The 19,471-nt window shown below is 47.9% G+C and overlaps 1 protein-coding gene across 4 annotated transcripts; it reads left to right on the top strand.

Moving 5' to 3' along the window:
• The first annotated feature begins 16 nt into the window (after positions 1-16).
• ZBTB37 (zinc finger and BTB domain containing 37) lies at positions 17-19,039 on the top strand. 4 transcript variants are annotated; one of them, XM_026793440.2, is made up of 5 exons: positions 17-140; positions 1,889-1,987; positions 4,226-5,175; positions 6,490-6,589; positions 8,753-19,039. In XM_026793440.2, exons 3-5 carry the CDS (start codon positions 4,253-4,255, stop codon positions 9,239-9,241), a joined length of 1,512 nt encoding a protein of 503 aa, XP_026649241.2. In that variant the 5' UTR covers positions 17-140; positions 1,889-1,987; positions 4,226-4,252; the 3' UTR covers positions 9,242-19,039. The 4 variants fall into 4 exon arrangements, with proteins under 4 accessions (XP_026649241.2, XP_005487118.2, XP_074402377.1 ...); XM_005487061.4 differs by having other exon boundaries at positions 18-140; positions 4,223-5,175; XM_074546276.1 differs by lacking the exon at positions 17-140 and adding an exon at positions 150-300.
• Positions 19,040-19,471: the final 432 nt, after the last annotated feature.

Genomic DNA, 19,471 nt, shown 5'->3' with positions numbered 1-19,471 from the left:
CCACACCCAGCGGGGCGCGGCCCACGGGCAGGGGCGGGCCGGGGGCGTACGGTCCGCGCGGCGTTTCCTTCCGGGGCGCGGCCCGCGCTGGCGCGTTTCGGTTCCGGGCCGGCGCTGCGGGCCCTTCCCACCCCCGGCAGGTGAGGCTGGGCCGGGAGGGGCGGGCGGAGCCGCTCGGGGCTCCGGAGCGGCGGGGGCGCGGCCGCCGCCCCGCAGGAGCCAGGCCGGGAGGGGCGGGGGCTGGGGGAGGCCGGTCCCGCCCGCCCCGCGCAGCCCCGGTGCGCGGCCGCGGCTGTCACGGTGAGGAGGAGCCGCGGGCCCCGCCTGGGGAGGGTCGGGAGCGCCGGGGCCGGGACAGCGGGCTCCGGGAGCCTGGTGCTGAGGGAGGGCGGCGGACGGGCCGGGAGCCGCCGCCGCCTGTCCCAGCTCAGAGTTGTGTTTGGGCTCGGAGTTGTCGGAGTCCCGCTGGAACGTGCAGGCGGCCCAAGGGGTTTGTTGGGAAGGAATTGTTACCGGTGAGCGTGGAGAGGCTCTGGCACAGAGAAGCTGGGGCTGCCCCTGGATCCCTGGCGGTGTCCAAGGCCAGCTTGGATGGGGCTTGGAGCACCCTGGGACAGTGGAAGGTGTCCCTGCCCACGGCAGGGGTGAAACGGATGAGCTTTGAAGTCCCTTCCAACCCAAACCACTCTGGGATTCTAAGTATGCCTCTCTGGGACCAGGGACAGGAGCCATGGAACGGCTGGAGTTCTGTCAGGGGAGGTTTAGTCTGGATCTCAGGGAAAGGCTCTCCCCCAGAGGGTGCTGGCACTGCGCAGGCTCCCCGGGGAATGGGCGCAGCCCCAAGGCTGCCAGAGCTCCAGGAGGGTTTGGACAATGCTGTCAGGCACAGGGTGGGATAGTTAAGCTATAGTTAAGGGCCAGAAGTTGGACTCAGTGATCCTTGTGGGTCCCTTCCAGCTCAGGATAGTCTCTGAAGTTGCCCAGTCCCGGTAAATCTCAGCCCAAAAGCTGAGAGTTTTCAGTGCAGCTTCCAGGGTGACATCATCTGCTGGGTGGTCTGTCTCTGCTTCTTCCCTGATGGATCTGGAATTCCACCCACTCCTGGTCGCTGCCTCACAGGCTGGAGGGCATTTGCTGAGCTAAGTCTGAGTCTCAGCTGGTGACACTTGGTATTACAAAGAGCAGTGTCTCAGTGTGTGCCCTGAGCTGACTCAGCTCAGCCTGCACCTAAAGGTGGCTGGAGGTGATGGACTTCCCAGAGCAGGCAGAAATCAGGATGTCATTGCCCTGGGGCTGAGGTGCAGGAGCTCTGAGAGATTCCCTTACTCAGAGGGGCAGAAATCAGCCTCTGACAGAGTAGTTTGAACCAAAAGACAGATTCCCTCTCCCCAGCCTCTGAGTGGGTCATAATGTGCAGGTTCCTTGGCACTGGGTGAGCAGGGTTCTGTGGGTTATAACGAGTAGATGGATTTTCCCTGCCTCTGGAGCAGGAGCTCACAGATAATTTGTTGAGCTCACAGATAATTTGTTGGGGTCTCTAGGGAGCAGCTGCCTTCTCACCACAGCCATACCCAGCCATGCTCAGCAGTTAAGGGCTGATGATTTTTTTTGCCCTTCTATTTCTGTATATCCCAATGTCAGCCTCTGCCTCCCTCTTGCCTCCCTGGGTGCTTGTGGCCTTGGCAGGGGTGTTTCACCCTTGCCTTCCTTGAGAGTGTACTCTGAGGCCTATTGCTTTAAGAACAGCTGTTTTGGGAAGATGGTGAGCTAATCCTGCTGCTAGATCCTCCAGCAGAACCAAGAATGACAAAGCTTGATGTTCACAACTGCTCTTGGGAGAGCCCAATTCCTCTGCACTTCATTTTTTCTTTCTTTTTACCTCCTAAAGGGGAAGGGGGCAACAAGTTTTCTTCTTACTACATCAGAAGAAAAAAAGAAGGCAGCACCCCCATTTCCTTCCCACTGCATGTAACTCACAGCACTCCAGGTAAGATGTTGGGTTTTCTATTTCCCCTTGTTCTGTGCAGTTGGTGTTCTGCTCCCAATGCTGTGTTGGCACAGAGCTGTGCACTGTGGTTTCTGATTTTTGTGGGATTTGTTGCTTTCTCCGAAAGATAGGGAAGGGCATGGAGCTGTTGGAGTGAGTCCAGAAGAGACACCAAGATGATCAGAGAGATGGAGAAGCTCTGCTGTGAGGGAAGGCTGAGAGAATTGGGGTGGTTCAGCCTGGAGAGGGGAGGCTTCAGGGTGACCTAACTGTGGCCTCCAGTGCCTGAAGGAGCCAAAAGGAAGGACAGAGAGAGACTCAGGACATGGGATGGAGGGATAGGATGAGGGAGAATGGCTTCTCACTGACAGAGAGTAGGTTCAGATTGGATATTGGGAATTAATTGTTCCCTGTGAGGGTGGTGAGGCCCTGGCACAGAGTGCCCAGAGAAGCTGTGGCTGCCCCTGGATTCCTGGCAGTGTCCAAGGCCAGCTTGGATGGGGCTTGGAGCACCCTGGGATAGTGGAAGGTGTCCCTGCCCATGGCAGGGGGTGGGATGGGATGAGCTTGAAGGTCCCTTCCATCCCAAGCCATTCTGTTATTCTGTGATAGGGGAAGGAAAGAAGAAGCCCTACGACCTGGCACTGTTCAGCTGCACCTTGTGAAGCTTTGTGCACACTGGTCTGACTTCCCCAGGGATACTCAGCCATCCTGCCACTCAGAAATCCTTGGCACAGCTCCACAAGATTGACAGGCTGTCCTGCAACTTCGTGTTTAGTCACTGGGTTTGCCAGGTTTGCAGAGAGCCTGCTTGGGCATATGCTATGCTGCAATGTTCATCAGTTCCAAATAAAAAGTCCTCCAAAGTCAGACATGCTCTTCATGTGCCAATCCCTTCCATTCAGAGACTCCTCAGAGTGGGCACTGTGAGCCTTGGTATTCCCAAGCCTGCTTGAAATGGTTTTGTCATCTGCAGAACTCTGCTCAATCCACACTTCAGATGCTCTCCAGCTTGGGAGCTGCTTATGCCATGAGTGGACTTTAACAAGCTTATTTACTTGCCTTTTTTTTATTTTTTTTTCTTTTTGGATGAGTTTATGTCTCACTTTCATTCATTCCAACTTTTGACCATATATGGTCAGGGCTTCTTTTCCAACTTTGCCAGAAGGAAATGTGATGATGTGGTGGTGCATCCCCAGTCCCCTCCCTGGCCCTGCTCTGAGATCTCCTGATAAGCCGTGGTGGACTTGGCCCTGACTGCACCAGCTGGGCAGTGAGGTGCTCCCTGAGTCTGCCAGGAGCTCAGGTAGAGGTGGGAACAACGAGGAACATCCCAGCCCAGGTGGGAAACAAGGGATGAGCCGTGTGCAGCCTGGGTGAAGCATTTACCTGGACTGCAGCCCGAGCAGAGCAGCACCACTGTGAATTGTAGCCCAAGTGGAACAGTCCCACTATTGCTCTGCTTGGGAAAGAGTCCTGGAGTTACTGACCTAGGGTATGGCCAGGATGGGGACTTAGTGATGACCACTGTGAAGTCTCTTGGGACCCTGCAAAAGTGATCCCGAGTGAAGCTCTCTGAGCTCTCCTGGGCCACAGCTTTTTTTTTTTACTGTCCTGTTATATATTTCCTGGCATGTGTCAGAAGTGCAACAGATGATGGATATCTCAGGTTAACAAGGCACTTAGGATGCCTTGAGGTCAGATGTGTGCTGGCCAACTTTTCAAAAGTCTCAGAAGGATTTAGGTCTCAGTGTCTCCTTCCTGGTTCCTGTTTTACAAAGGAGCTTTCCCTATTACTTTCTCTTTTCAAGATGCTTAGGAGGTACAAGTGGTGAGAATTTTAATCCATTATGCAATCAGGTGGCTATTTTTAATACCTGTGCCATTTTTAATGTTCTTTTCACATGCAGATGTGCTTTTATTGAGGCTGGTAGAACAAAGTGTTTTGCAGGCTAAAGCTGCAGGGAATGGGGGCCTGTTGGGAACTGGTTTAGCAGAACTCTTGTGCAGGGAGATGCATAGCATGGAGAGATCAGAGAGCTTTTGGGATGCTTTTTTATGCAATCTCAAACACACTCATTCATAACAGAGCTGCTGCCAGGTGTGTGGCAGTTTAGTGGGTGAGGAAGGTCTCTAAAAACTCCAGTGTTTCAAACTGTGTGGAAGCAGGTGAAAAAAGTTTTAATTTCAAATGATTGGTTCTGCTAACGATGGGATCTTTTCCCCCTTTTCCAGTAGAGTGGTGCACCTGCAGCTGGGACAGCCATGGAGAAGAGTGGGAACATTCAGCTGGAGATTCCCAACTTCAGCAACTCTGTCCTGAGCCACCTGAACCAGCTGCGCATGCAGGGCCGGCTGTGTGACATCGTGGTCAACGTGCAGGGCCAGGCTTTCCGTGCGCACAAGGTGGTGCTGGCCGCCAGCTCCCCCTACTTCCGCGACCACATGTCCCTGAACGAGATGAGCACCGTGTCCATCTCCGTCATCAAGAACCCTTCTGTGTTCGAGCAGCTCCTCTCCTTCTGCTACACCGGCAGGATATGTCTGCAGCTGGCTGACATCATCAGCTACCTGACAGCTGCCAGCTTCTTGCAGATGCAGCACATCATAGACAAATGCACGCAGATACTCGAGGGGATTCATTTCAAAATTAACGTGGCCGAGGTGGAAGCGGAGTTGAGCCAGAGCAGGACGAAGCATCAGGAGAGGCCGCCCGAGTCTCACCGGGCGACGCCGACTCTGAACCGTCCCCTGAGCCCCCGTCACAACACCCCCAAGGGGAGCCGCCTGGGCCAGGTCAGCACCGTGCTGGACATTCGGGAGCTGAGCCCGCCCGAGGAGTCCACCAGCCCCCAGATCATCGAGCAGAGCTCCGATGTGGAAGGCAGGGAGCCCATCCTGCGCATCAACAGGGCGGGACAGTGGTACGTGGAGACGGGCATGGGAGAGCGCGGGGCGCAGAACGACGAGGAGGTGCGCATGCTGGGAGGAGTGCGCATTAAAACAGAAAACCTGGAGGAGTGGCTGGGCACAGAGCACCAGCCCTCGGGAGAGGATGGCAGCAGCGCTGAGGAGGTCACGGCCATGGTGATCGACACCACGGGCCACGGATCCCTGGGCCAGGAGGCTTTTGCCTTAGGCTCCTCTGGAGCCAAAGTGGTCAGGCCCACCAGCAGTGAGATCGACAGGTGGGTGCTCTTAAACTTCATTATTCACCTTGGCTTAACAGGAGGTTATGCAAGATTCTGACCTGGCTGGGTCAGTCGCTTTGGAACATTTCCTCTTTCTATTTCCTTTGGCCATCTTAAGCATAAGAGTGAAAGGGTTTTTACCAGCTGTTAGGAAGTGTGTCCAGTTTGGGCAATAGTATTTTGGCTGGGTAGTGATCAGACAAGGATCTCCAGGCACAGGGTCTAGTTTGGGAAATTACTTATTAGCTCTTAGAGGTTGGGATCTCTACCTCTCAGTGTCTCAGCTGAGGTGATATTTTTCTTGAAAGAAGATGTTTAGTTCAGCCTCAGCACTCGGATTAATGAGGTCATGTACAGTATGTATTACATATCTCCATTACACTGGTGCCTTCTGACCCAGAGATCTGGGCATGGTTCTGGCTGAGAAACAAGCCAGACACCAGCTGTAGGTCAAGGTCTTCCCAGTGGGCCCTGGGTTTACATCTTGAGGCAGTTGAAATGGGGAACCCAGTGGCCTCCACTGTTGTTTTGATTTATATGAGAGAGCCGAAAGCCTTTGTTGAAAATGAGTGTTGAAATCCGCTGTGTTTGGATTCTCCATCCATCTGCTTCCCCTCCACTCCAGTATTTGCTTTCTTCCCCTAGGCTCAGGCCAGAGAATGGATTTGATAAAGGGCAGGTCTGTTTTATTTGGGGGGGTTGTAATTCTAGGGTTTCCCTTCACATCTGCCTCTCTTCTAGCTCAAGTCCATGGGGAAACAGCTACCTGGAAGCAGTGGATATTCTGTCACTTTTGCTTAATAAATCAGTCAGTGGGAATAATATTGGAGAGTGATGCTTTCCTACTTCCTTAGACCTTTTCCTTGGATCAGCTAGTCTCTAGCATCTCTTTTTGCACTGCAGTCTGTATGCACTGTTTCCCACCTCTAGTCCATCACATTCCTTGTGTTTCACACTGGGAATGGAGGAGGAGGGTGCTGGAGAAGAGGTGTCCTCTGAGAAATGATTTCTGTCCTGCTGTACAGTTCCTGAGTCACCAGGCCCATATTGGCTTATTCATGATAGCAATCCCTCTCTGTTGCTGAACTGGAAGCCAAATGACTCAGTTTTATTTCTCAGATGTTTAGACTGAAACCATAGACCGGTATGATTTGTTTTTTCCTTTATGTTTGCATTGTTCCACTTCCAGTGTGTTAGCTGATGAGGCTGAAGAGATGCTGTACAGGTGCCTCTATTGCTCACCCATTGCTCTACACATTGTAGTGCCCTGATGCCCATTATAAATCCCATTTCCACTCTCCCCACCCACAGATTCAGCCCTTCTGGCAGCATGGTTGCTGTGACTGAGCGGTACAGATCGAAAAGCGAGTCTCCAGGGCGGATGGATGAGCCTAAGCAGCCCAGTTCCCAGGTAGGCAGATCAAGGTGTTTGCAAGTAAACGTTGGCTTGAAGGTGAAGGGGACTTTGTGGTGATGAAGTTATCATATTTTTTATTTGCAAGCAATAATGTGTGTGATACAAGGCTTTTTACTTTGGCAAAGGATCTACCTGCTCACAGGAGAACATGTGCTGGGCAAGTACGATTTAAAATGGGTTCTGGCTGTTGTTTGGGATTTTGGCCAGATACTTGGAAAACACAAGGAGTTTCTCTTGTTGTTTGAGGGCATAAATATCCACCCTTATTCTGGGCAGGCCACCAACTCCTGAGGAGAAACCCCATTTGCCTGCAGAGCTGGATCTGCCCTCAAACACTGGCAGCAAATGCCTGAGCAGAGGGAGGAGGTGTGGCTTGGCTTCTGTGGAAGACGGGTGACAACAGCTGAATCTTTCTATGCCGGTACCAAGACCATTCCCAAAAGCCTTCCAGGCACTACACCAATAAACCTTTTGGGGTGCACTGTCAAAGAGCTGTGGAGTTTTAGAGAGGTCTCTATCTCTTCTCCACAGCAGACTTTGCAACATAAAGGAGCTCTGAATTCTCTGCTTTCTTGGGCACAGTTTTGGGGTAGGAGGGAGAGATGCACAGAAATGGGAGGGCAGTGGGCTGTAGAGTGCAGCAAAGTGGGACATGGCAGTAATGCCTGTGCTTTATCATTTTGGTGTAATTTAGTTGCATCCAGTTAGTGTCTCAGTGCCACTGTAGTGCAAGCATGTCAGCCAGCACAGTGCAGAAAGACTCTTGTGAGCCTGACAGGTAAGGAATGTGTCAGTGTGTAAGCTAAGGACTTGGCTGGAGGTGGGTAAGGAGATACTAGGCTGCTTTGCTCTTGAGTAAGAGCAAGTGAAGCAAGGGGGCTAAAATTGTGATTGCTTCTGCTGGCTTTGTTAGACACTTCCATAAAATGACAGATACCTTTTTGTTCCTGTTTTGCAAAGCTTTGTTTTCTGTCCTCAGAAGACGTTGCAAAAATTTCAGGTCAAACCAACCCTCTAGGGTAAATGTGACATATTAAGCAATTTTAGCTCTGCCTACAGAAAAAGTGCTCTTATTTCTCCATAGTGAGACAGCCTCAAACATGAAACCTTAGTCTTTACACACCATGGGGAAGTATCATCACCTTCCACTCTCCTGGCATCGTGCTATCCATACTAAAATAGCCTGGCAGTGATCCCTGCCCAATGGCAGTGGTAGAGTGGAAAGGGAGAACCAGAGCTTTGTGTGTCTCCTTGATGCCTGTACAGCTGGATTCAGCAGCACCTGGCACAGTACACTGCTGCTCATGCCTGTAGAGCCCTGGCTTGCAGAGATGCTCTCCTGCTGGTTGCTTCTCCACATTTGGCACCACTGGGAAGCAGCACTGGGGGAGTAAACAGTGCATCTCCAGCACAGAAGCATTCTGGAGTCTGTGTGTTTCTGCTCAATCTGAATACAATGGCCAGAAGTGTCTGTCCTGAGACCAGGCTTGTGGTTCAGGTTGCTCTTGGCTGTTTGTCTGTGTGACTTCAGGAAATACAGAGGAGTCTTTGCTGTGCAAGCTGGGTCAGGCACATCCTTGCCTGCAATGCCACGGGGCTGGGATGGATTACACAGCCAGGCAGGCAAATAGCACTCACTGTAAAATGAACTCTAAGTAACATCTGAATAAATACCTGTGTAAAATGACACCTGAAGACTTTCAGATACGATTTGTGGTTTGCTCTTCCTTTGTTTTACTGCAAGCTCTTCAGCTGGCTTCTTTTTTTTTTTTGGACTTTCAGTAAGGGAAACAGAAGGTGATACACCCAAGTGTTTAAATTAAACTGGCACAAATTTTTTAAAAAGTAACAAGTATTGACATGTGGTCCGCAACTGAATACCAATTGTCCTTGTGTTAAGGGCTGCCTTTTCTTCACCAGATCCAGGGAATGGCTTGGCAGAGAGGGCCTTTGCAGCAGTGGTTTCTAATTGATTGCTTGTTTGTCTTCAGCCCCGAGGCCCCAGTTAAGCACTTAAATGTGTGCTTGAGGTTACAGACATTAGTGCTGCTGATTTTGAGGTTTGGCACATACTTTACTGGCTGGACCTGGGCCCGATCTTCTCTGCAACTTGTTTTAGGCCGCTTGTAATTTAAATCTCTGCCGTTTCCTTGGCAGGGGGAGGAATCAGCCATGCTGGGAGTGAGCGGTTACGTGGAGTATCTGCGGGAGCAGGAGGTTTCCGAGCGCTGGTTCCGGTACAACCCACGGCTCACGTGCATTTACTGCGCCAAATCCTTCAACCAGAAGGGCAGCCTGGACCGGCACATGCGGCTGCACATGGGCATCACTCCTTTCGTGTGCCGCATGTGCGGGAAGAAGTACACCCGCAAGGATCAGCTGGAGTATCACATCCGCAAGCACACGGGCAACAAGCCCTTCCACTGCCACGTGTGCGGCAAAAGCTTCCCTTTCCAGGCCATCCTCAACCAGCACTTTCGCAAGAACCACCCCGGCTGTCTGCCCCTGGAGGGGCCCCACAGCATCTCCCCCGAGACCACCGTCACGTCCCGGGGGCAGGCAGAGGAGGAATCTCCTCCGCAGGAGGAGGCTGTGGCCGTGGGGGAGACGGCCCAGGGCTCTGTGTCCACCACCGGGCCGGATTGAAGTGCCAGGAGAAAGGACAGTCTTCCCATTCCTGGCTCTAAAGAGTCAGCACCGACCCGGCAGGCTGGTACTGTAATTAGTGCAATGCCACCACTGAACAGAAAGAAGCTCCCAAGATGTTGCCAAAATAGAAAAATCTCTCTCTTTCTCTCTCTTCCTCTCACACACCCACACACACACCCATAGAGTGTTAAATGTTTTTCTCCCTTATTCCTCCTCCTCTCGGAGAAAAACAGAACAACTGTGTCAATCAACTTCTTATTCAGGGATCGACAGGATTTTAAATTTTTTTACTGTTCTGTAGTGATCTGGGACAAGCAGTCATTTGTATTTCTGGACAGCGCTGTGGCCCAGCAGGGCGTCCCGCCGGCGGTGCCGGGTTCAGCCACAGAGCCATATCCATGCTCCCGCTCGAGGGGAGAGCAGGGGCAAGGGGCTGTTGCCTTTCTCCCTTCCCCAGGTAGTTGCCACAGCAGAGAAAACAAAAATACTGTCCTGGTGGAACTTTGCCTTGCCCAAGTGTATTTATCCCTGTCTTATTTTGGTGTGTCTCTTTACGTTTTTATTTAAACTGTTATTTTAGGGCTTTGGGCTTGCCCGTTCCAGGCATGCAGCCCTGGTGCCCCTTGTTAAAGTGGACACAGCTACAAAGTGGTATTCCAGAGATCAGCAAAATGTGAAGGAAGTACTTCAGCTACTGAGAGTGGTATTTAGCAGCTGTGAGGTTTGCATGATGCATTGGGAGAAGGGTTGGAGGGGTTTTGCAGAGGAGGTTGTCCTCTGCTGGTGCTGATCTGGAGAGCTCAGAGCACTCTGAGATCCCGGCTGGAGTGCTGCCATGCTTCAGGTGGTGCCAAGGATTAGGAAGAGATTTTCTGGAGTTGCTGAATTGCAGAGTTAGGGGCTGGCTACCAAAGTCCTCTTTCACCCCTGCTCCCCCCTCGACACACACTTGATCTTTTAGAACAGCAATACGGGATATGGGAATACTGCAATGCTGTTGTCACAGCCGAGCAATCGCAGGTGGTTGCTTTTAAACCTGTTTCTACAAACTAGTTTGATAACTTTTTTATCAATGAAACGCAAAAAGAAAAGAGAACCTTACTCTATTTCCTTATAACAGTTCAGGAGACTTAAAAGTGAACGGTTCCTAGAGCAATCACAACTCTGTCCCCTTGCATGGACTTAACATTTTTGTATTCTGAGTAGCTCTGATGTTTAGAGCAAGTTTAGCAAACCTGGAGAGACATGCCTGCGTGTGTATTGTAGGTGTTTGCACGAGCTTACATGGTTCATAACCAGAAAAGCATGGGACAGGCAGATAAGTGCAAATATCCTGACATCTTTTTTAAAAAAAATATGCAATATTTTAAGAGTTTTCTCTAGTTCTGATGCCAAGTTGTTCATGATGAAGGGGGGAAATGGACGACAGGTTGCGCATATCAGGTTTGGTGAAGGAGTTCTCTTGAGGATGTATAATGTGTACATGATGAGGAAGGGTGAAGTTCTGAACCTTAAGGTGATGGGAGGAACAAGGAGACATTGAAAAAGAAATACACTTCCTCTTGCTTCAGTGAGAAAGCTGGATGAGAGGTTAGAGCTGGGGCATAGCAGGCAGGAGACTGACCAAGTGACAATAAAGCTTGGCCTGCTGTCTGACTGCAGTTTTGGGCACATGGAAACATCTCCAGCCCTTGCTTTCCCCATCTGCAAATTGGTACTTGGGATCATTTTCCTGCCCCTTTGGAGGGAATAATTTGGAGAAGGGTGATGTATTCTTGCCTTGATTTATAGATTTTTTTATGTGTGAGGAGTCTCCCTGTTCCTCCCATCTCTCTCTCAAAAAGAGATGTGGCTCTAAGGCGTTTTTGTGTGTGGGAAAGGGCTCGGTGCCAGCATCACGTGTAACAGGGATGTGATCCTACAAGAGGAACCTTTGCAGGTGTTCTGAGCTGGGTACCTGCAAAGTACCATTTCATTGACCATTTCAAACAGGAAAACTGATATTTCACCTCCGTTTTCCTTCTGTGCCTTCTTCCTCCTCTCCTGTCAAGGGCATCCATCACACAGGGAGCGATTTGGCCACCCCAACAACCAGCTCCGTCAGGTTTCCTGGCAAAGGTCAAACATCACGGTACCAAAACACTGAGGTTGCCAGAGAGCAGTGGCAGAGGATGAGGTGAGAGGGTGGCCAAGGTAGGTTTTGTTGCAATCAAGGTGCAGGGAGGAGTGGAGATGTGCTGCTTTAGTCATAGCTTTTGAAGTTACCAAAAATGAAAAAAAAAAAGTTAAAAACTTTGAAATCCTATCCTGTTCACACTAGAGAGCATAAAAAGTTACTTTTAGTTGCTTAAAAGATTTTTAAGTGTTTTAAAATAGAAATTTTAAAAGAATACTACCAAACTATAAAAACATAAAATTATTTATATACATATATTATATAAAATATAGTGGGAAAGTTTCCCTGCTAAGCTTGCTGTGAAGAGAAGGGTGAAGGTGCAGTAACTGCTACACAAGCAACATTTCTCTGAGACAGATGGCAACCATAGTGAGGAAGGGCTGACATAAAATGGTGAATGCCTTTGTTCCCATGGCATAACTGTGAGTTTCTTGAGCAGGTTTTTATTTTACTGTATCAATACTGTGAAAGGAGAAGCATTCAAACAGTACAGGATGCCAACAGCGCGTCCTGTTTGCTGATTCACTACTTCAAGTGGCCTGGTGAAAACCATGAAATTAATCCTTCATAGCTTACTAGGCTGAAAACAAAGCTTGTGAAAGGTTTTTCTTTTTTCCTCCTTTATGTTTGCTTTTCTTTTTGGGTTTTTGTTGGTTTTTTTGTTTTGTGCAGAGGTTGCCACTGTATAAATGATCATTTCTGATTGCATGCAAAAGAGCCAATATTCTTGCCCAGGCCTCGCTGAGGTGAAGTTTATAGCTTGTAGCTAGAGTCAGTATAAGGTATGGTAGTGGGAATCATTTTGATATTATTTCTGTACATTTAATGGATGTGTATGTATGTGTGGGAATCATGATGTCTAATATTTCTTGAACAGTGCTGAAACCAGTTCAGGCCCATCTAGCACTAGACAGTGGAACCAGTTCTGAAGGAATCGTTATTGGACATTTCTTTCAAGGGCCGACTTCCTGAGTGCAGATGAGACCAAGGTTCGAGAAAAAAGGGGTTGGAGGTGCTGTACGGTATGGAGGAACCTCATGTGAATTTTCTGGCAGCGGTGTAGCTACTTTAGAGGTGCTTTCCCTAACAGAATGATACTGTGTCCTGTTGCCTCTGCGTTGGTGTGGCTCTTTACAGTTGCACCAAAGCTGTGGAGAATCAGATGCCAACTTTCCAAGTGTGAATGCTTCTGTGATGGGTTGAGGCACAGCTTTGCATTCCCACATCTAGCTGCATCTTGTTCTGCCAAAACTGTGATTTCAACTGTGATTTAAGGAGGATGTGAAGAGAACTCTTGTGTTTTAATACCTCTGTACGTTACATTTTTGTCTGCTTTAGAGTTAGGGCTTACTAACCCATTTGTTTTCTTGCCTCAGGCAACAGGGAGAACACACTCTGGTTTTACAGTTTGCTTTCTTGGAGGTGGACATATTTCTTAGTTCTTTGCTGCCAAAGAACTCACCTCCCAAATGTGAAGAGTTGTGGTTATCTCCTTAAGCCTGCAGCAAGCCCTGGTGCCACGTGTCAGCCAAGTGACATGATGGTTGCCAAGGCTGTTCCCTGCTGCTGCCAGGTTACCTGTGAATAGCTGTGAAAATAGCAAGAATTGTGTTAATACTGTGTTGCTGCTTTGGAGAAAAGCTAAACCTCTTTGTCTCAGGATGACTGATGTGATGCTGGGAAAAGAAGGCGGCCAAAATGCAAAAGGAGGAGGCCAAAATGCAACGAGAGGATGTGAGAACAAATTGTGCTTTGTATTTCCAGCAGCTAGAGAGGGATGAATGAGAGGCTTTGTGGAATGTGAATCTGTTGCAGGAGGCTGAGGACATGCTTAGAGCTAGCTTAGTAAGATGCAGGGATAGCCTGGCGAGAGCCAGAGCAGCCAGTGCAAATGGGCAGTCCCTCCTCGTCCTCTCAGCATTATCCACTATCAGGTTCAGTCCTTGGACCTTCCTACATCTTCTCTACAATGTTCTCAAGCTGTGAGCTGTATAATTTAACTTTAGTTTGGGTGCTGGGAAGAGCAGAAAGCATGTTGTGTCTCTGCTGCTGTTTCAAACGCAGAGAGGTGGGCAGGGACTGACCCCGTTCCCATCTGACAGCTCTACAGAGCTGGAACAGCGCTGGGAACAGGCTGAAAAGCATCATGGGGCTGGCTCAGCACACAGGGCACAGAGCCAGCATTGCAGCCCTCTGTGAGCTCAAGGTTGAAGTACATGGACAGCACAGCCCTCCCTGCTTGTCCTGCTCTCATTTTGTTACAGCTCTGTGGCTGCATTTCCACCCCACACCTCTGCAATAGGAATGTCACTAAACTGTGGGATGCCCATTTCAGGAAGTGATTCCAAGCAGTTTGGTTTTGGAGTAGAGTCCTTGCTACTTTTGGGTGATTCAAGGATCCCAAGGATGAGCCCTAACAAGGCCTTTGCAAGAGCAGAGTTGTAGCTTTTATTTGCTGCTGACTTCATCTCTCCAGCAGAATCCAACATACAAATAGGAAGACAGCTGCAAAGGTGCAGCTGATTAAACTGATTTGGGTGGAAGGTGGCCTGGGAGGTAGATAGGATCGTGCATCTTGAAAACCAACAAAAACCAGCCCTTAAAATTATTTAAACTTTACCAAACTCTCCTCTTTGATCCATGACATGCCTGCCAATATGGCCGTGTCAGCATCCAAACGTTTCTGCCATTAGTGACATTAAATGCTGTTCAAGCTCTGCTGGAAATATTTTGGAGATGGGAAAAGTCCCTGCTCATGGCAAGATGATTGGACTAGATGACCTCTAAAGGTCCCTTCCAATCCATAGTATTCCATAAGTCAAGAAGCTGTAATTCAAGGAGACTTTTTGCCAGGGTCTGGACTCTGAGTTTTCCCTGGGAGCTGAGTCTGTGGCCAGGACTGCAGTTGGAAAGCCTGGGATCCACTGCCATAGCAAAATAATTGTGGTGAGCATTACTCCTGTCACAAGGTGAGAGCCATGCACAGAGTGTTGATATCTGCAGTTAAAGGGCCTAAATAGGAGCTCAGAATCCTTATTTTAATCACTGTCATTCAAATGATATTTCAATATAAAATACATATGTACCTGTGTATGTATGTGTGTATATAGATATATATTTGTAACCAAATAGAATTTAGAACTATGCAAACAATACTGGCTGCTTCTTGAAACTAAAGTCTACCAGAACATTTTGGAATAGAGTAGATTTGGAGTAGACTTGCTATGGAGTTTTGTTTGTTTCTTTGTTTGGTTTTGTTTTATAATCAGTAAAATGCAGCAGACCAAAGTTTTGCTGCAGTTAGTCTTATTAGAAATGTAGGTAATTCCTAACCTGAAACCCACTCAAGTGGGTTATGAAATTATCTGAAGAGTGCTACCATCTCTAAAATATTTCCATCTGCTGAAAGGCTTTGGCTTGGCAAACATAGGAAAACACAGAGGCTGGGAATTAGGAGAGATTGGATGTGTTTGGGCTGATGGAATCAAGAAAGGACTGGGAGCATTTTCTTTTGGATGTAGGATTGAGTTGGTTTCAAGGCATCTCCTACTTGGGAAAATGTGCATAGCTGAGATGGGGGCAGTGATCAGAGCATCCCTGAGATGAATTCTGGTTTTGATGGAGGTATTAGAAAGCTTCCTGCTGAATCTGATGGTACAAGAGTTTAGGCTGCTGGGAGAAATTCCACATGATTTCTGTCATTTCTTTGTGTCAGATCTGATCTTTGCTTTTATTATTAACTGCAGTGTATCTGTGACTTTCAGTGAGCTTTGGCTTTTTATTCCTGGAACTGTAGACAATTCAGGTTTCCCATAACATTATCCTCATCCCAACTGTGAACAAGTTACTACTGCTTCTTATAATTTATTGTCTTTCTGTTCCTGAATGTCTGTGTGATCCAGCTGGTCACCAGCACCACCTTCCAGTGCTTCATTAGCTTTTATGCACAGGGAATTGTTGCAATGGATAAGTTGACCATGCTAGTTGGAAGAGTAGAAGCTTTTGGAGAATGACTTTGCTTCCTCTAGCTGTCATTAGGGAGTGCACACACACATACCTGTACATACATATATAGAAACAAATATAATGTGTTTCAATATAAACTCATTTAGCATTATTCTTATTTAATTTATATTTTAATCTGTAATGTAAACCAAAGTATTACAGCTTGTGAAATGATGTCTCTCTGAAATAGGAGGAACCTTTTTTTAGGTGGGAATTCTGAAAGGTCTTTGGTGACAAAAACATGGATAGGAGCAAGACTTAAGAACTTGTGCTGCTGGGGAGTTGCAGCCTTGAAAGGATTTGAAACTTGCTGAGTAAAGTTGGATAGTGGGGCCTTCTGAAGGTGTTCTTCATGGTCCTTAACAGTTTTGTTGTAAAACAAGGATGTTCTGGCAAAGCTAGAAATAAAAGGGGAGAAAGCAGAAAATCAGACTGTAACCTGGCACAGCCAGGAGCTGGGGAGGAAGCCACAAAACCAGCCACTGATGTATTTAGTGTGTAATTTAAAGTTTTAGGAAATGAGCCATTGCTATTTAGTGGTGTCTAGAAGTGGTTGGGGGTTTGTTAATAACTTCTGTAAAGGCACGTGTTCTGCTGTCACCAATGGGAAGAAATAATGGGTTCAAAGATAAGATCTTGCTGGTTTTTCTGTGCCAGGGAGTAATCACCTTTCTGAGGAATTAGCAAGTGCTAAGAACAAATTCACCTCTGATATGTCCCACAGGCCTGGCAGTGGCTCTGCTTCCTCTAGGGAGGAGGAAGAGAGCTGAAATAAGGAGAGAGCTAATCTGCTTTCAGCCCTGGCTGGTGCTGGTGGCCCTGGAACCACACAGGGGAGTGGGTAGAGAGGTGGAACAGCAGCACAGCATCACTGGAGAGGTAGTGCATGTATCTGGCATGCCATGGATGCTGTGGGCCGGGAAATGCTGGGTGTAGAACCTGCATAGGGGCAGGAGCATGCAGGAAATGCTGCTGCCTTGTGATGTGGTGTGAGGTGTCCAAAGATGCCTATCCTGGCACAGCTGAGCAGCACCAGTGTTTTCCTTGCTGGAGCTGTGAATAGTAAGAAGGAAAAGGGGTCAGTCCCCTGTGAGGGCAAGATTTGCTGTGAGCATTTCAAAAATGCCATTGGAAGGAACTGAAGGGTGGGAAGTGAAGAGTGGAAGGGGCACTACTAGACTTCCAAGTGCCATTTTCTGAGTTTTTGAGCAAGTGTTGAAGACTGAAGTTTGTTTTTGTTTCAGTGCTTTCTCCTTTACCTATATAACTTTTCCTATTTAAACTCCACAGCTCAGGGAAGGGTGCAGAGAAGATGGAGCCAGACCCTTCCTGGAGGCACATGGTGGAAGGAGGAGCAGCAGTAGGCAGCAGTTTATACCAGGGAAAATCAGGTTAGGTATGATAAGACATTATCTCACCATGAGTACAGTCAAACAGCATTGGAGCAGGTATTCCAGAGAGGTTGGAAAGTCTCCACCATGGGAGTGTGCAGCCTCCAAGTTCCTGTTCCATTAGACTGTGCCAAGCTGTATTTTTGTTACCTTTTTTTTTTTAGTTTTATCATATAAAATTGGCAGCTTTATTGGCCTTCCTAGTTTGTATCAGTTAAGCTTTTGAAACATGTTCAGGTATTTTTAAATACTGCTGTGTAAGTTCCTTGTTTAATCTGACATATTCTGATTTATTATTTTACTGCAGTTACCTAAGGCAGTACTTAAAAATCAGTGCATTAATTTTTTTGCAGACTTTGATCTTAGTTTTTGATAATGTACCTAACACCCTTCCCCTCAGATATATGGTGAAATGGCTGCATTATTTTTATACTGCAGTGAGACTTATTTATTTAAACCTTCCCATTACCTTTGCAGACAGACCCAATATCATTGGCTATGAAACTGTGAAACTAATGAGAAATGAAAAATGAAGTTGGATTGTTTCATTTACTGCTGGACAAAAAATACAGAAAGTAGCAGTATAAAAAGATAAATTACAGTTTAAATTAGTTACTCAAATGACAGAATGGTTTGGGTTGGAAGGGACCTTAAGGCTCATGTTATTCCATCCCCTCTGCCATGGGCAGGGATGTCTTCTGCTACAACTCCAGTAGGAGCTACTGAGTTTGGGGCAGGGGAGGAGTCACAAAGCTAGTCTGAGAGAAACAAATTTTAACTTGGTGATGCCAATTAATTGGTTCCCCACTTGGTCAAGTTTTAAAAGCTGTTTCTTGAGGTTTCCCTGGCTCTGCTCATCAACTACATACCTTGGGCATTGGTTTGATACGGGGGTTTGTGCCTCCGAGAGTGTTTTCTGAGAGTTTACATGTCTAAGGAACCTCTGAATTACTGTGAAGCTTTCCTTGAACCCTTCCTTGCCTGTGCATTGGTAACTGAACACAGCTCTGGCCTGCAAGAGGCCAGTGGGAGGAGGGTGGCAGCACTGGGTGACACTAACAAATGGACAGTGCAATTCTCAGGCTGACAGATTAGATTTTGGGAAGGGGCATGAAGCCCCAGCCCCACTGTGGCTGTCCCCAGCCCCAGGGTGTTCTTTCAGTCAATGTTTGATTACAGGACAGCCTGGATCTCCACCAGAGGTGCAGAGAAGGAGGGTGTCAGTGGCATGCAGGCACTTTTCTGAAATTTTAGAAGATTTCCTAAGCCAGGGTTGTGCTGTTGGGGGAAGCAGCCCAGGTGGGATTGAGAGTAGAATTTTGTCATACCCTTTGCTTAAAACTACTTCCTCGGGCTTTCCCTCTAAGGCACTGGCCTGGGCAGAAAGCTGCCACCAGACAGCTTCCAGGGCTGTGCTGTCACAGGGCAAGTGCCAGAAAGGAGCATTGGGAAGGGAGAGGGAGGTGGTGTTGTTCAATGTGTTGGGGGGTAACATGGCTGACATTTAGGACAGGCAAGAGCAACCCTGGGTGGCAAAACAGACTTTTTTGAATAAGGTCTTTTAGAGGCTGAATGAGGAGGAGAATAACATGCAGCTGTGTGTTCTTGCAGTAACATATTCCTCATCTCATGCCCCACACTTGCAGGGAGAATTAGCCAAGGATGAGAAGATGGATCAGATGGTAATTCATGGAAATGGAAGCAAGGTATTCAAAACACTGCTTTAGTCTGAAAAGGGAAGGGAATGAATGCAGTTTTCCCAAGCCTCTAGTGTGTGAACACTAGCTGAAGCTCCTATGAGCTATGTCCCCATTGTCCCCAGAGCTCCCCTCATTTCCCTCGTGTCACCCCACCTTTCCTGCACAACACTGTGAATATGATATCTGTAGCTCTTTTTAAAACTTTGGATTTTTCCATTAAATCTGCTCAGAGCAGGAAATGCTGTCCTACTGCAGGAGCAGACAGGATGTGACCCCCAAACAGAGCATGGATAGTTGAGTAGTGGGAGAGAGAATTTTAAGAGTTAACAAAGGAAGTGGCTTTGTATAGCAATTTGCTAATCAAATTTCATCTTGTAACAAACTTAACTGACAATCAATTTCTAAAATACAAAAGCCTCTTGGAGGAAATAGTGAAGTATATCTTCACCAGAAAGATTTAACTGGGATAACTTAATAAAGAGCACAGGATTTTTTTTTCCTCCTTTTTTTTTTTTTTTTTTTTCCTTTTAAGCAATCACTCCAGAAATGGAGTTGCATTAAGCAGCAGTGATTCACAGGACAGTAACTACCTCTCTCTCTTGGAGTGCTGAGGTTACCACACTACACACTCTAGCAGCAAAGCTTTCACTTTAAAGAGATTTGTTTTCCTTACCTCTGTGTTTCAGAAATGCAAGTCTGCTTTGTAAAGTGACTCTAATGAAAATGGCATCTGGCAGGAGCAACGGGAGTCCCTTGGGGTCCACAGTCCTTCTTGGCCTCCAGTTCCTTACTGTGACCCTTTGCAGGTTGGCCATGGGGCTGTGACAGTTCAGGAGAACTTTGTCACCTCCCATGTGCTGCATGACAGTGAACTGTCCTCTGGGCTGGAGCTGTGAGACCACATTCCTGCACTGGGAAATCAGTTAATGGTGGCAAAGGTAAAGGAGAATCCATC

Source organism: Zonotrichia albicollis, chromosome 8 (genome assembly GCF_047830755.1).
Source record: "Zonotrichia albicollis isolate bZonAlb1 chromosome 8, bZonAlb1.hap1, whole genome shotgun sequence".
Lineage (NCBI taxonomy): Eukaryota > Metazoa > Chordata > Aves > Passeriformes > Passerellidae > Zonotrichia > Zonotrichia albicollis.
Note: the sequence above shows the minus strand (reverse complement) of the source record. Positions and strands in the feature narration are given on the sequence as shown.

What these genes read in the sequence shown, in the direction of transcription:
- ZBTB37 (XM_026793440.2), top strand. Translation starts at nt 4,253, where the DNA reads ATGGAGAAGAGTGGGAACATTCAGCTGGAGATTCCCAACTTCAGCAAC. An exon ending in ACCAGCAGTGAGATCGACAG is followed by an intron (nt 5,176 to 6,489) that starts GTGGGTGCTCTT and finishes CCCCACCCACAG; the next exon opens with ATTCAGCCCTTCTGGCAGCA. An exon ending in CTAAGCAGCCCAGTTCCCAG is followed by an intron (nt 6,590 to 8,752) that starts GTAGGCAGATCA and finishes TTTCCTTGGCAG; the next exon opens with GGGGAGGAATCAGCCATGCT.